We start from the raw sequence: 15,665 nt of genomic DNA on the forward strand, positions 1-15,665 counted from the left end.
GCTTTGTTGTCATGGTTGTTGCTTTTGACAGGGTCTCTCATCATGTAGCACAGGCTAGCCTGGAATTCATCTTCTTCCTATTTCAACCTCTTTGAATGCTTAGATTACAGGTCTGCAGCTGCCCTCCCCCAGCTTCAGCTACCTTTTATTTGTAGAAACTGGACCCAAAAGAAATCATCATTATGAGAAGCTGGTAAAACCCAGGCGATGATTCAGTGCCATTCTACATTAGCTGGCACCTGACACTGCCTGACAAGTGCTGGGGGGGGGGATGATGCAGAGGGCTATGTGTAGGGGAGGCACAAAGGCTCCGCAGCCCGTGAGAGGAGAAGACTCGGTGGAAGGAAATGGAGGGATGTACAGAACCCAGGGCCCGGGGATACTTGTCGATGAGAGTGTCTTCTCTAAAAGTTTCTTACCGGCTGTGATAAAACTGGAAGCAGAACCCATGGAGGAATGCTGCTTGCTGGCTTGCTTGCATGCTCTTAACTTTGCTTTCTTATACAGGCCTGGACCATCTGCCCAGGGAATGGTGTCACCCACAATGGGCTGGACCCCTCTGCACCAACTAGTAATTAAGAAAACCCACAGGCAAATCTGCTTTGGGCGACCCTTCAGTTGGGACTCCCTTCTCAGGTGATTCTAGGCTGTGTTGTTGACAGGTAAAGCTAACTAGGATATCTAAGTTGAGATCTGAAGGAGAGGCAGGAACAAACAGGCTTGCTAGTTACAGGCTAAGGAGTGGGAGATTAGAGGCCTATTTCAGGCAGAGGGTAGAGCCAGGCTTGATGGTGCAGGCCCATAATCCCAGCTACTCTGGAAGCTGAAGCAGGGGGATCAAAAGTTCAAGGCCAGCCTGGGCAACTAGTGAGGTCTTGTATCAAAATAAAACTTTAAAATGGGGCTGAGGGCTGGAGAGATGACTTAGCTGTTAAGTGATTAGCCAAGTTCAAATACTGGCATCCACATAGAAATAAAAAGCTTTTTATTAATGTGTTTTTGTTTTTTTGAGACAGGGTTGATGATGTAGCCCAAGCTAGCCTCAAACTTACACCTCCTGTTGGGATTGAGTACTGAAGGGTCTCCTCCACACAGCTAGCTCCCTCATGGGCTCTTCACCTTTGCTGGGACTCAGATGCCTTTGAGTGCCTAGTGAAGCTCGTGGATCTCATCTGGAAATCACTTCAATTTATTCTCTTTATCTCATGGGTGTGAGTGTTCTGCCTGTGTGTCTGTAAGTGTACCATGTGCACACCTGATGCTGAAGGAGGTCAGAAGATAGGACTACATCCCCTGGACCTGGAGTTATAGACAGAGTGGGCTGCCATGGGGATGCTAGGAACCATTTCTACAGTCCCAGAAAACGACCTTTCTTTTTTTCTTTTTCTTTTTCTTCCATTTTTTGAGACAGAGTTTCTGCTGTAGAATAATCTTTTTATGTACTGTGGAGATGTGTCTTTGCCAAGGCACCTTCTGGTTGGTTTAATAAAGAGCTGAATGGCCAATAGCTAGGCAGGAAGAGGTTTTGCTGGACTTCCAGCAGAGATAGAGATAGAGATAGAGATAGAGATAGAGATAGATAGATAGATAGATAGATAGATAGATAGATAGATAGATAGATGAGATGAATCTAGGCGTGGGAGAGATGAGAGAGGACACAGAGAGGGAACAGGAGGTACAAGATGGAAGAGAGGTAAAAAGCCACAAGATAAAACATAGATTAATATAAATGGGTCAATTTAAGTTATAAGAGCTAGTGGGACAAGCCTAAGCTATTGTCCAAGCTTTCATAATTAATAAGTCTCTGTCATTTTTTGTGAGCTAGCAGCTCAAACAAAAATCCATCTACAGGTTTCACTGTCTTGTGTGGCCCTGGATGTCCTGGAACTCACTCTGTAGACCAGTCTGGCCTCTGCCTCCTGAGTGCTGGGATTAAAGGCATGTGCCACCACCACCTGGCAAAAACTGCTTTTTGTGCATAAAATAAACCGTGTTGGAATGCAAAGGCAACTATGAATGTTGGAATATAAGCACCAAAATATTTTATTTTTTATTTTTAATTATATGTGTATTTTTAGTTAAGTGTATGTGTTCATGTATGTTTATGCACATCAATGTGGATACCCACAGAATCCAGAAGAGGGGAGGGTGCTAGATTTCTCAGAGCTGGAATGATAGGTGGTTTTGAGCCACCTGATGTGGATAGTTGGAACCAAACTTGAGTTCTCTGCAAGAGCAGTTCACTCTCTTAACAACTGAACCTTCTTTTTTGTCCCTTAATGCGCCTTTAATGCCAGCACTTGGGAGGCAGAGGCAGGCGGGTCTTTGTGAGTTTGAGGCCAGCCTGGGCTACGGAGCAAGCTCCAGGAAAGGCGCAAAACTACACAGAGAAACCCTGTCTCGAAAAAATCAAAAAAAAAAAGAAAAAAAGAAAAAAAGAAAAAGAAAAAGAAAAATATCTGATATCAACCCTTGGCCTACATGTGCACACAGATGAACACAAACACAATCAAAAAAGAATTCCATGCAGGGCTGGAGAGATGGCTCATTGGTTAAGAGCACTGATTGCTTTTCCAGAGGACTGGGGTTTGATTTCCAACACCCACATGGTGACTCCCAATTGTCTATAACTCCAGTTCAGGGAACCCAGTATCCTCTTCAGGCATATATGGGTATCAGACACACATGGGGTGCACAGGCATGCATGCAGTCAAAACACCCATACACATAAAATACATTTTAAAAATCCACATACATACATATACATACATATGCTTACAAAATATTTTAAAATTTGTGGAACAGTAAACTATGTACTTAATTTTTTTTTTTTTTTTTTTTTTGGTTTTTCGAGACAGGGTTTCTCTGCGTAGCTTTGCGCCTTTCCTGGAGCTCACTTGGTAGCCCAGGCTGGCCTCGAACTCACAGCGATCCGCCTGGCTCTGCCTCCCGAGTGCTGGGATTAAAGGCGTGCGCCACCACCGCCCGGCCTTAATTTTTTTTTGAGGCAGAGTCTTATATAGCCCAGGCTGGCCTCAAACTGACTAAACAGTTGAGGATGACTTTGAACTCCTGATCTTCCAAGTGCTGAGATTACAGACATGTGACACCACACCCAGATCCTTTTCTTTTCTTTCTCTCTCTTTTTTTTTTTTTTTTTTTTTTTTTTTGGTTTTTTTCGAGACAGGGTTTCTCTATGTAGCTTTGTGCCTTTCCTGGAACTCACTTGGTAGCCCAGGCTGGCCTCGAACTCACAAAGATCCGCCTGCCTCTGCCTCCCGAGTGCTGGGATTAAAGGCGTGTGCCACCACTGCCCGGCCCAGATCCTTTTCTATTAATGTACAATGTTAAAAAAATCTAATGGCAGGTTTAAAAATTACCATAATTTTGAAGTAGTGAATACTGTCTTAGGCTGTTTTCTGTACAACAAAATTTGTTAAACTGGATAATTTATAAAGAATATAAATTTAGACCGGGTGGCGGTGCACACCTTTAATCCCAGCACTCGGGAGGCAGAAGCAGGTGGATCTCAGTGAGTTCAAGGCCAGCCTGGTCTACAGAGCGAGATCCAGGACAGCCAGGACTGTTACACAGAGAAACCCTGTCTCGAAAAACAAATTTTATATATATATATAAATAGAGAGAGAGAGAGATTCAAACCATAGGCAGTCTAAAGCAGTAACAATAATGTAATATATAAATTATGATTTCTATAAGTGGCAAAGTCGCAGGCAAGGTTAATAAAGCTCATTGCTGTATTGAAAAGAGTGTTTTCACCGGGTGGTGGTGGCGCATGCCTTTAATCCCAGCACTTGGGAGGCAGAGGCAGGCGGGTCTCTATGAGTTCAAGGCCAGCCTGGGCTACAGAGTGAGTTCCAGGAAAGGTGCAAAGCTACACAGAGAAACCCTGTCTTGAACCTCCCCCCCCCCCCGCCCCCCCCAAAAAGAAAAGAGCCTTTTCAATGAGAGATTATGCAAATGAAGATGAAATCCGCCTCTCCCCTGCAATGTGCTACTGAGTTGTCTACAAGGCCCCTGAAGGGATGTATGTCCTGCCAGGACAGAAAATGAACAGGAATATGTGGCTGAAAAGAATTAAGCGTGTTCAGCCTGTGGCAGGATCAACATTCCCAGGGAATTTGGACTGAAAATGGAGGAGGCAGGATACTGCTTTCCAACTTGCAGACTTTCAGTGCCACAAATCTCACTGAGGCATCTGCCAGGTGCTGGGTTCTTGAACACTGTGCTAATCAGATGCCTCACAGGGGACTGTTAAACCACCACCCTGAGAGATCATTAAGAACTTGTCACTATCTGCTACCACACAGGATGGTAGTTCTACATGATCACAGAGTTCTGTAGAACATAACCCACATGAAATGTATAAAGCTTTTAGTTATGTATAAAAAAAAAATGAAGGCTGTTAAACATGAGTTCAATGAATTCTAATGATTTCACAAGAGGAAAATCTGTTCTTTTCTTGCTTCTTAATCCTCTTCTCTGGTTAAATCTAGAAGATTCAGCTTGTTGTCTTCTGGAAAGGCAGTCATGTTCCTGTTCAGTGGTTTCCAATCTCACCAAGGATTCAGATGTCATAGTCATCTTTTTAATGTGTGCATTGGAAACCAAACCTGTAACCTGCTTGAGGACTGGAAGAGGTAGCCTTTGTAATGCAATATGGTACTTCACCGGCTGGAAAGGTATTACAAACCCTGAGATAGCCCGAGTAGTGGGATATCCTTGCCATCCTAGCATTTGGGCAGGATGAATTTGTATTTGAGGCCAGCCTGGACTACACGGTGAGACTGTCTCAAAACATCAGCCCTGAGAGCAAGATGACAGTCGAAAGGAACAACTTCCTTTGGAAAACATCCCAATAAGATGCACACGTTGTGGCACGGCTTGGCTCTAGGCCTGCCACCTTCCGAAGTCAACCTGTGGCAAGTGTGGCTACCCTGCCAGGTGCAAGACAAAGTATGAATGGAGTGCCCAGGCTGAGAGACAAACACTCCCGGACAGGCCGCAGGAGGCGCCTAAAAACTGTCTACCGCAGATTCAGACAAGGATTCAGTGAATGAACATCTATACATAAGAGGGTAGCTGCTGCCGCATCCAGTTCGTCTTGAGGGTTTCAGTCAGTCGTAAAATAAATGTTCTGGTTTCAAAAACTTAAAAACAACCACAACAATCTCCGAATAAGAGCTCTTTAAATAACTGAAACTTATCTCAGAGCTAGGTCGCTTCATGCTCCAGATCACTCACTACTGAACTCGTGAGCTGAAGTTGTAGTCTCTGTGCTGTTTTTTACTTTGTAAGAAGTTAAATCCAGTACATTCTCTGATTCCTATAAAACTTTAATCTGCCTCTTCGTCATCTGTGAGGTCAAAAGCTGCTTTTCAAATATTTCCTTCCAATCCTAATACCGCAAAGAAATACTCCTCCCTGCTGAGACTAATGGTGCTAGATAAAATCTAGTAGGAATTAAAACTCGGTGAAATATTCAGTTATTCTCATCCTGTAAATTATAAATTCACGTTAGGTGGTGAAACCTTGAGGGGAAAAAAAAAAAAAAAAAAGAGTTCCCGACGAGGATGGGATTCGAACCCACGCGTGCAGAGCACAATGGATTAGCAGTCCATCGCCTTAACCACTCGGCCACCTCGTCCCAGAAGCCTAGTCCTTCCCGGCAGCTATAGGGAGTAGTCCTAGAGGGACGTGACGCAACATCATGGAAGTCGCCATTTTGTACGGAAGCCAACAGTCCGCTTGTTGGCAGGGCGGGCAATCGGAAGAAGATGGCCGTTCCCAGCATAAGAGCTCTGCATTTGAGAGAGGCGAAGAAAATCCTGTAGAAGACAAGAAAAGGTTGAGGAAACTTTAAGTGAGCGCAGAGGACGACAGGGAAGTTTAAAGACGTCTTAGGGGAGGGGCCGGCCCGAAGCCTCAGGGGCGGGGTCGTCGTGGCGCGCCGCACCGCGCATGCGCGCCGCGCGGGCGGTTAGATTTGAATGCTTCCCGGGGCCTGGCGGGACGGCGTGAGGTGACGTCTCCTCCCGAAGGAGCGCGCGGACCCCGAACCAGTGGAGCGGGGGGACCGTGGCGGGTAAGAGTCCTGCTTTTCGTTCTGGGCTCCTGAGGGCTTGGGTTTGGTCTGAGCGCGGGCGGGCGGGCGGGTGAGGGTCGCTGGGTCAGCCCGGCGGCCCCGGCAGGCTCCGGCCCCTGTGGTGGTGAACGCGCGAGCCCCAGCGGCCCGCTCCCCTTCGCCTGGACCGGCGCGATTCGCTTCCCCTTTCGCAGCGCTGCTCCGTCCCGCCCCGGGGCCTCCCGCCGGTCCCTAGTGTGGGCGCGGCGCCCTGCCGGCCTCCGGGGTCCCCCCCCCCCCCCGCGCCATCTTTGGTCAGGGCCCGGGGATCCTGTACCGCCGCCTGTCTTCATCCGGAGGTGCCCGGCCGCAGGGACTGGAAGGCGGGGAGGGAATTTTAAATTGGTGGTCCGTCTGAGCCCCAGAGTCGAGTTTCGGGTTTCTGCAGGTCCAGCATTAATTAAGTCAGTATCAGCGTGGCACAACTTCGATTATAAAACTCCCTTTCCGTCATCGGGCTTTGGATGGGGAGAAAAATATTACCCACTGGAATTGTAAAAATGTGTTAGTCGTTGTGCTTTGAATAAGGATGGCCACCCTAGGATGCTACGTTTGAATGTCTCGTCACCAGACAGTGACACTGTTGGAAAGGATTGTAGGAGATGAGTCAGTGGGGACGGCTTTCATGCCAAGCCCAGGCTCTCTGCTGCTGCTGCTGCTGCCTGTGGAAGCTCTCAGCTACTCCTCCAGCCCCCTGCCTCCGGCATATTCCCCACCATGAGGATAAGTCTCTGAAACTGTAAGGCAGCCCCCAGTGATTTCTTCTGTAAGAGTTGCTGTGGCCATGGTGTCTCTTCACAGCCATAGAACGGGGACCCAGACAGAATAACAGAGATAAATAAAGGCTGTGGCTAAAAGCCGAAGCAGCAGTTTATTCCAGACACTAAAGGTTGAAGTTAGTTTTCACTTCAGTTAAATGGTTGGGTTGAGTTTCTTCTGTGTCTTATAGGTTCGTTATATTGTGCTAAAATAGACTTCATGGAGATGGCATTTCATTGTTGGGCTAAATTGTTGAGGGATGGTTTATAGATATGAAAGGAGACTATATTGTAAGATTTTGGTCATTAAAGGGTTAGGTTCAAGCAATGTACTCCCTGACTGTGTGAATGGCTGGAAAGCTTTGCAAGATGATAAATATATGTAAATGGAATAACAGATGTTGGAATGGTGATATACATGATGTGTTTGATGTTAAGAGAACAAGAGAAGATACTGACTCTAGATACTGGATGGGATGAGCCTTTCCAATAGAATCTTCTGTGGTAATGGTAATATATATGCACTGTCCGACATGGATCCATTAGCGACCTTGTTTTGAGCATCTAAAGTGTAGTTATGGTTACAAAGAAATGCAGGCAGCCATGGTTACCAAAAACCTGATTTAACTTGTTTTAATTTCAGTGTAGATGACTATTGTATTTGACAGCATAGATCTAGAATCTGTCAATGAAGACTGGAAAACATTTACTGTAGATTTTGGTTGTATAAGTTCAGGAGTGGACAAACAGCCAGATAGTATTTTAGGCTTTGCTGGCTGTAGTTCACTGTGATGTTCTCTGCCACATAATGTTTTGTTGTTGTTGTTGTTTATTTTCTTCAATTAAAAAAAATCCTCAAAGACTGTTTTGGCCCAGTGTGAATACTTTGCAGACTCCTGGACTATATAGACTAGTGATTCTCAAACTTTTTGGTTCAAACAGTCCAAAAGAAATACTTAACAGTTCCATTTATTATATAACTAGGTTCAATAAATTTAATGAATATGTCTTAACAACTTAGTGGCCATTTGATAAATACAAGTTGAAGATAAAGATAATATGCTTTTTTCTTAATTAGTCAAATTACTAATTAAATAAGTTTGTCTCTTGAACATTGTACCACTTTGATTCAAACAAACAAAAACTCATTAGCTTTTATTCATACCAGTTGCTAAAACTGTTCACAATGATATATTATTATAATCGACAGTGATGTAGCTGGGTACTATTTTGAATTAGTAGTTCACACAGTGCCTGATAGTTTTCAAGAATGGCTGTTTAAAAAACAAATAATATTTAAACACCTCGAAGTATAAGTATATCCCTAAATGCCAAATGCAGTTTTGGAACCAGTCAATACTCAGTATGAATGTAATCAAAAAGCATTTTATAAGTAAGGTTATTGTAATGGTCTAGGGGCTTGGCTTGTTTCTGTTAAAGGGTTTCTGTTGTGGGTTATGTAATAAAATACACATTTAATAGAATTAGAGACTTCCAGTAAGCACTTCACACCCCCCCTTTGGTTTTTGAATCTCATTAGTTAAATGCTAAGTAGTCCACAAGTTGGAGAAGAATGATTTTCAAAGACTTTTAAACAACAGTGTTTAAGTTACCTTAGGTTAATATTTCCTAGTATTTTTTTAAATCTATTTTAAGTACGGAATTTGAAACTATTCCTATAGAGCAGTGGTTCTCAACCTTCCTAATGCTGTGACCCTTTAATACACTTCCTCATGTTATGGTGACCTGCCAACCATAAAATTATTTGCATTGTAGCTGGGCGAGGTGGCACACACCTTTAATTTCAGCACTCAGGAGACAGAGGCAGGTTTGAGGCAATCCTGGACTACAGAGCTAGTTCTAGGACAGCCAGGGTTACACAGGGAAACCCTGTCTGAAAAACCAAAAAAAAAAAAAAAGTTTTTATCGCTACTTCATAACTGTAATTTTGCTACTGTTATGAATCATAATGTAAAAAAAAGGTAATTTAAGTTGTAAAATAAATATCTGGTATACCACCTCAGTGAAAGGGTTGTTCAACCCTCAAAGGGGTCACAACCCACAGTTTTTGAACTACTGCTGCTACAGAAGAGCAAAATATACTAGTTAGTAGTCACATGTTTACTTGTGAAGGGTACTTATTCAGCAAATAGTTACTGAGCTCCTTCCATTTAAAAGCACTGCTAGACTATGACAGCAAACTTAAGACACACCACCCTATTTTCACAATTTTCTGCTGTGGCAAAGGTAGCTTTGGGGAAATGATAGAAACAGTTAATTTATATAATGAAATTTTAAATTATAGTCATAATGCTCAGAGAAGATATGCATAGTACTACCAAGAACACTTTCTTTCTTGCCAAGAGAGAATAGCACTTATGAGTACACTAATTTGAGAAAGATCTCTGCATGGGAATAGAACAGCTAGTATGGCTACCAAAATCAGGGGGTAATAAGGGATAACGAAGTCTTGAGGTAAGGTCCCAGTGAAGATTGTCAATACAATAGCAAGCAGTTGAAATAATGTAAGTAGAAAATTACTTTTAAATGCATACATTTATGAGCTGAAGAAATGGTTCAGTAGTTAAGAGCATTGGCTGATCTTTGAAAGGAAGGACCTCAAAACCACCCATAACTCCAGTTCTGGGGGATTCCATTTTCTTTTCTTTTTTTTTTTTTTTTTTTTTTTTTTTTTGGTTTTTCGAGACAGGGTTTCTCTGTGTAGCTTTGCGCCTTTCCTGGAGCTCACTTGGTAGCCCAGGCTGGCCTCGAACTCACAGAGATCCGCCTGGCTCTGCCTCCCGAGTGCTGGGATTAAAGGCGTGCGCCACCAACGCCCGGCCCATTTTCTTTTCTTTATTTCTTTTGTTCTTTCCTTCCTTCCTTCCTTCCTTCCTTCCTTCCTTCCTTCCTTCCTTCCTTCCTTCCTTCCTTCCTTCCTTCCTTCCTTCCTTCCTTCCTTCCTTCCTTCCTTCCTTCTTTATGTGCATTGGTGTTTTGCCTACATTGTATTGGATCCACTGAAACTGGAGTTACAGACAGTTGTGTGCTGCCTTGTGAGTGTTGGGAATTGAATTCCAGCAAACCCTCTGGAAGAGTAGCAGTGCTCTCAACCACTGAACCATCTCTCCAGCCCCTGGATTCAGTTTTCTGGATCTAGTCTCCACAGACACCAGACACAAAGGTGGTACACTGATAAAAATGCAAACAAAACACTCATATACATTACATGTAATAAATATATATATAATTAAAAATTACATATGTATATATTTAAAACCAGCCAAGCCAGTTGTATTTGCCCTTGACTTTAATCTCAGCACTCAGGAGGCAGAGGCAGAAAGAAACCCATGAGGTTGAGGCCAGCATGATCCTAAGTGAGTTCCAGGCCAGGTAGGACTACATAGTGAGACTTATCTTAAAAACAAAAAAACAAATGAACAACAAAACCCAAACCCACATACTTGTTTCAGACTTAAAATGAATCACTGTTTCCTAAATTTAGCTTTTATTATATATAAACAATGTGTGAAATAAGATATTATCTTTTAGGTTTCTTTTTGTCTTTATTGCTAAAAGTAAGAACATTTAGTAGTTTGTGTATATGGTATTAATTTAATGTTATGGTAGAAATGCTAAAACTAGTTATCAAATTTTGTAGCTATTATTTTTAAACCCGACATGACACCTGGAAGTAAGATTCTAGTTAATGCATTCAGTGAAAAAAAAACATGTATGTATTTATTTATCTTGTGTATGTGTATCCATCACACACATGACACATGAGGCGGTCAGAGGCTAACTTAGTGGGAGGCAGTTCTGGTTCTTTCCTTCTGTTATGTGGGTTCCAGGGATTGATCTCAGGTAGTTAGCTTAGTGACAAGTGCCTTTACATGCTGAGCTGTCTCAATGGCCCTTAACTTCCTATTTCATGTCCTTTCCAGGGTTAATACTCGCTGAGTAGAATTCTAATTGAATAGTCAACTATAGCATGTGAAATAGCAATACTGCTGGGTCTAGTAGTGCTTTCCTGTAATCGAGGTTACTTGGTAGACTGAGACAGGAGGATCAAAAGTTCAAGACAAGTCTTGGTACAGAGTGAGTTCAAGGACACTTGGCAACTTAGAGAATGTGAGTTGTGTTGCCATCCTTTTTTCAAGAAAAATTGAAAATCTAATTATTGTATGAAGTCTTGCGTTTTTTGCAATTTAGGCAATAAAATTAAAAAATTAAGTATCATGTATATGTTAAAGGTTATGTGTGGTTGGCACATGCCTTTCATCCTAGCACCTGGAGCAATCTCCCTTGCCTCTATCTCCTGAGTGCTAGGATTATAGGATACCCAGCATAGTTTCATTTTCTTAAGATAAATTCACTATTTAAGATATCTAGTTGAGGGGTTGGGGATTTAGCTCAGTGGTAGAGCGCTTGCTAAGGCCCTGGATTCAATCCTCAGCTCCAAAAAAAAGAAAAAAAAAATCTAGTTGAGCCAGGCGGTAGTGGCGCACACCAGAGACAGAGCCAGGTGGATCTCTGAGTTCGAGGCCATCCTGGTCTACAGAGTGAGATCCAGGACAGCCACCAAAAAAACTACACAGAAACCCTGTCCTTAAAAAAAAACAAAAAAAAACAAAAAAAAAACAAAAAAGATATCTAGTTGATTTCCATTTAGGCGTTGAATTATTATGCAGTTAAGTGTTATATATTATTTATTATGCAAACTAGGCCAGATTTTTATTGGAAAGTCCATATCATCACACTCAGTGTTAGTCTACAGATTTTATCCCCTTCCTTCCTTCCTTCCTTCCTTCCTTCCTTCCTTCCTTCCTTCCTTCCTTCCTTCCTTCCTTCCTTCCTTCCTTCCTCCCTCCCTCCCTCCCTCCCTCCCTCCCTCTCTCCCTCCCTCCCCCCTCCCTCCCTCCTCCCCCCTCCCTCCCCCCTCCCCCCTCCCTCCCTCCCCCCCCCTTTCTTCCTTTCTTTTTGTGAGAAACTGGGAGGGAGGAGGAATGGCTTATAGCCAAGGCTGGCCTGGAACTTGATATATATATATATTATAACATGGGGGGGGGGGTGCTGGGGAGATGGCTCAGTGGGTAAAGCATTTGCTTTGCAAGCATGAGGACCTGGGTTCAAATCCCCAGGACCCACATAAAGGCTGTATGTGCCAATAACCTAGCACTGGGTGATGGAGACAGGCAGAGCCTGGAGCCCTATGGCCAGCCAACCTAGCCCAAATGGCAAGCTTCTGGTTCAGTGCAACCTTGTCCAAGGTGGAGGGAGATGGAGGAGGACACCTGGTCATCCTCTGTATTATACAAGTATATACATACACATGCATACATACACATGCAACCACACACACATGCGTGCATGCACATGCAACCACACACACATGTGTGCACACATGAAAAGAATAAATAAACAACAACAAAAAAGGTGTGTGTGGCAACTACTCCTGGAGTACTAGCACTGTGCTATAATTCTAGGCCTGAGCAAAAGTTTGAACCTAAAGAGAACCTGCCAGAAAGTCATGCTGGGAGGCCAGAGTTACCAAATGCAAAGTGGAGGCAAAGTCCTTGCCTTTTCCCCTGTGCCACAGCACAAAACAAAGCAAAAAAAAAAAGGGGGGGGGGGGGAGTATAACAGTATTTAAACTGTCCTAAATCCCTTATGTTTTAGAGCTCTCAATGTGCTTTTTTTTGTTTGTTTGTTATTTTATTTTATTTTACAATACCATTCAGTTCTACATATCAGCCACGGGTTCCCCTATTCTCCCCCCTCCCACCCCCTCCCCTTACCCCCAGCCCACCCCCCATTCCCACCTCCTCCAGGGCAGATCCTCCCCCGAGGACTGCGATCAACCTGGTAGACTCAGTCCAGGCAGGTCCAGTACCTTCCTCCCAGACTGAGCCAAGCGTCCCTGCATAAGCTCCAGGTTTCAAACAGCCAACTCATGCAGTGAGCACAGGACTTGGTCCCACTGCCTAGTTGCCTCCCAAACTGATCAAGCCAATCAACTGTCTCACCTATTCAGAGGGCCTGATCCAGCTGGGGGCCCCTCAGCCTTTGGTTCATAGTTCATGTGTTTCCATCGTTTGGCTATTTTTTTTTCAATAATTGAGTAAAACCGAAATTTATTATAAGCCACAGTCGTCCTAGGGACCTCCATGCTATATATATAGCCTCTATGATTCTATGGGTTGTGGTCTGATTGTTCTTTATTTTATATCTAGAATCCACTTATGAGTGAGTACATACCATGACTGTCTTTCTGGGTTTGGGTTACCTCACTCAGGATGATTTTTTTCTAGTTCCATCCATTACAATGTGGTTTTTGCTTCTTATTTTTGGTATTTACAAAATAACTATAAAGTCTCATTCATGCTTCTAATCTCCCATAGATTATAATTTTTATCATCTTTCTTACTTGTTAATACTATGTATTTTTTACAGAAAAACAGTTGTCAAAAATGGATGGGATGTCTTCAGAGGCTAATGAAGAGAAGTAAGTTCATTCAGTGCTGCTCAAATGTTTTCTTTAAGAAAGATTCTTTTCAAACTAGTTAAGAACTATCAGTGACATCTGAAATTGTTTTCTATTTTGTTCAAGTAAAAGAAGTCGGTGTTATAAAGTGACAGCCCTTCTGCCATATCTTTGTAAAAGTTCACTTAGAGTAAGAACTGAGGACTTGGCCGGGCAGTGGTGACCCATACCTTTAATCCTAGCATTCGGGAGGCAGAGGCAGGAGGATCTCTGTGAGTTCAAAGCCAGCATGGTCTACAAAGCGAGTTCCAGGAAAGGCGCAAAGCTACACAGAGAAACCCTGTCTCAAAAAAACCAATAAATAAACAAACAAACAAAAACAAATAAATAAGAACTGAGGACTTGAAGGACTTGCATAGGTACCACTTTTCATCTCATTAAGGCCTTAGGAGGTGAAATGATTTCTCCAAAATTAACATCATAAACTAGTGATCTGTTTGCCACTTAAAAATAATGTTTTTTGAGACAATTTCACTATGAAGTTCTTGGTTGGCCTGAAACTTCACCAGGCTAACCTAGAATTCATAGAGAAGTACCACTTTTGGAGTATTAGGATTAAAGGCATGTGCCACCACACATATCCCTATTTTTTTTTTTTTTTTTTAATTTGTCTGTTTGTTCTTTTAAGACAGAGTTTCTCTTTGTAGCCCTGACTGTCCTAGAACTTGCTCTGTATAGACCAGGGTGACCTGGAACTCAGAGATCCATCTGCCCCTGCCTCCCAAGTGCTAGGATTAAAGGCATGGGCCACAACTACCCAGCTCTTAGTTTTAACTTATACATGATACTTAATTTTTTAGTTAATTGCCCAAATTGCAAAAATCTCAAGATTCCATACAATAATTAGATTTTTAGTTTTTCTTTGAAAACCAAGTGTGGCACCAAAAACTCACATTCTTCCTTGGAACAGCTAGCTGGTAGAACATAATGCCTGTGATCTTTAGACTAGTTAAGAATTCTCTAGATTATTTGAGTCTCTAAACTGTCTTTATTTTTTTTTACACCTCACCATTATCTATTTGGCTAGGAGGCATTTGGGAGTTTAAAAACCCAGTCCAAAAATCATACCATAGTACCACAGTTAGTATCTGGTGACTTAGAGATTGTTTATTTTAATAATTGTACCTCTGTAGATATGATAAATTATGTGATACTGATTATGGGAATTTTGTTTGTTTGTTTTTTGTTTTTTGAGACAGTTCTTGGCTGTCCTGGAGCTTACTCTGTAGACCAGGATAGCCTCAAACTAAGAGACCCTGCCTGCCTCTGCCTCCGAAGTGCTGGGATTAAAGGCCACCACCCAGCCAAGAGATAGTCTTATATAACATGATTTTTTTGTTGTTGTTTTTGTTTTGTTTTGTTTTTTGAGACAGGGTTCCTCTGTACCAGTCCAGGCTGTTCTGGAACTTGCTTTGTAAGACCAGGCTGTCCTGGAACTCACAGGGATACACCTATCTCTGCTTCCAAGTGCTGGGATTAAAGGTGTGTACTACCACACCCAGCCATTGTTTGAAAAATTATTTAATCTAGGCATAAGAAGCTTCAGCATGCTAAACATATGCTTTACCACTAAACTACACTCCCAGCCTCTTCCTCTCACCCCCTACCCCTTTGGTACTGGAAGTTGAACTTAGGATTTCATTCATGCTAGACAAGTGTTCCACCACTAAGCTATAGCCCCAGACTTTTACATTTTGCTTTGAGACAGTGTCTCATAAAATTGCCCAGACTGGCCTTGAACTTACTTGGTATCCAGGGCAGGCCCCAAATTTGTGATTCTTCTGCTTCAGCTGACCACAGCATGCCTTTAAAACATTGATTGCTTGGGGCTAGAGAGATGGCTCAGTGGCTAAGAGCACTGACTACTCTTCCAGAGGACTTGGGTTCAATTCCCAGCAGCTAACAACTGTCTATAACTCCAAGATCTGACACCCTCACACAGGTATGCAGGCAAACACCGATACACATAAAATTAAAAAAATAAAGAAAAACCATTAAATCTCTCTCTCTCTTTTTCTTTCTTTTCTTTTTTGAGACAAGGTTTCTCTATGTAGCCCTGGCTGTCCTGGAACTTGCTCTGTGGACCAGGCTAGCCTCAAACTCACAGAGCTCCTTCTGCCTCTACCTTCTGTGTGCCCAGCTAAAGAAAGCTCCCCACCACCACCCAGTTCTCTGTGCAACAGCCATAGCTGCCCTGGAACTCATTTTGTAAAGCAGGCTG

General features: G+C 42.9%; 1 protein-coding gene and 1 non-coding gene across 3 annotated transcripts in view; one reads left to right on the forward strand and one right to left on the reverse strand.

Moving 5' to 3' along the window:
• Positions 1-5,583: 5,583 nt before the first annotated feature.
• Positions 5,584-5,665, reverse strand: Trnas-gcu (transfer RNA serine (anticodon GCU)). Its single transcript has one exon. It is a non-coding gene; the product is annotated as a tRNA-Ser (tRNA).
• A 311-nt stretch (positions 5,666-5,976) lies between these two features.
• Knl1 (kinetochore scaffold 1) overlaps positions 5,977-15,665 on the forward strand; it is a 73,620-nt gene continuing 63,931 nt past the window's right edge. For both annotated transcript variants that reach the window (XR_013050671.1, XM_042275961.2), the window contains exons 1-2: positions 5,977-6,103; positions 13,354-13,405. Coding sequence is in view for 1 of the 2 variants with exons in the window: in XM_042275961.2 (XP_042131895.2) it covers positions 13,371-13,405 (35 nt within the window). In the remaining variant the exon portion in view is untranslated. The remainder of the gene's footprint in view (positions 6,104-13,353; positions 13,406-15,665) is intronic.

Source organism: Peromyscus maniculatus, chromosome 4 (assembly GCF_049852395.1).
Source record: "Peromyscus maniculatus bairdii isolate BWxNUB_F1_BW_parent chromosome 4, HU_Pman_BW_mat_3.1, whole genome shotgun sequence".
Classification (NCBI taxonomy): Eukaryota; Metazoa; Chordata; class Mammalia; order Rodentia; family Cricetidae; genus Peromyscus; species Peromyscus maniculatus.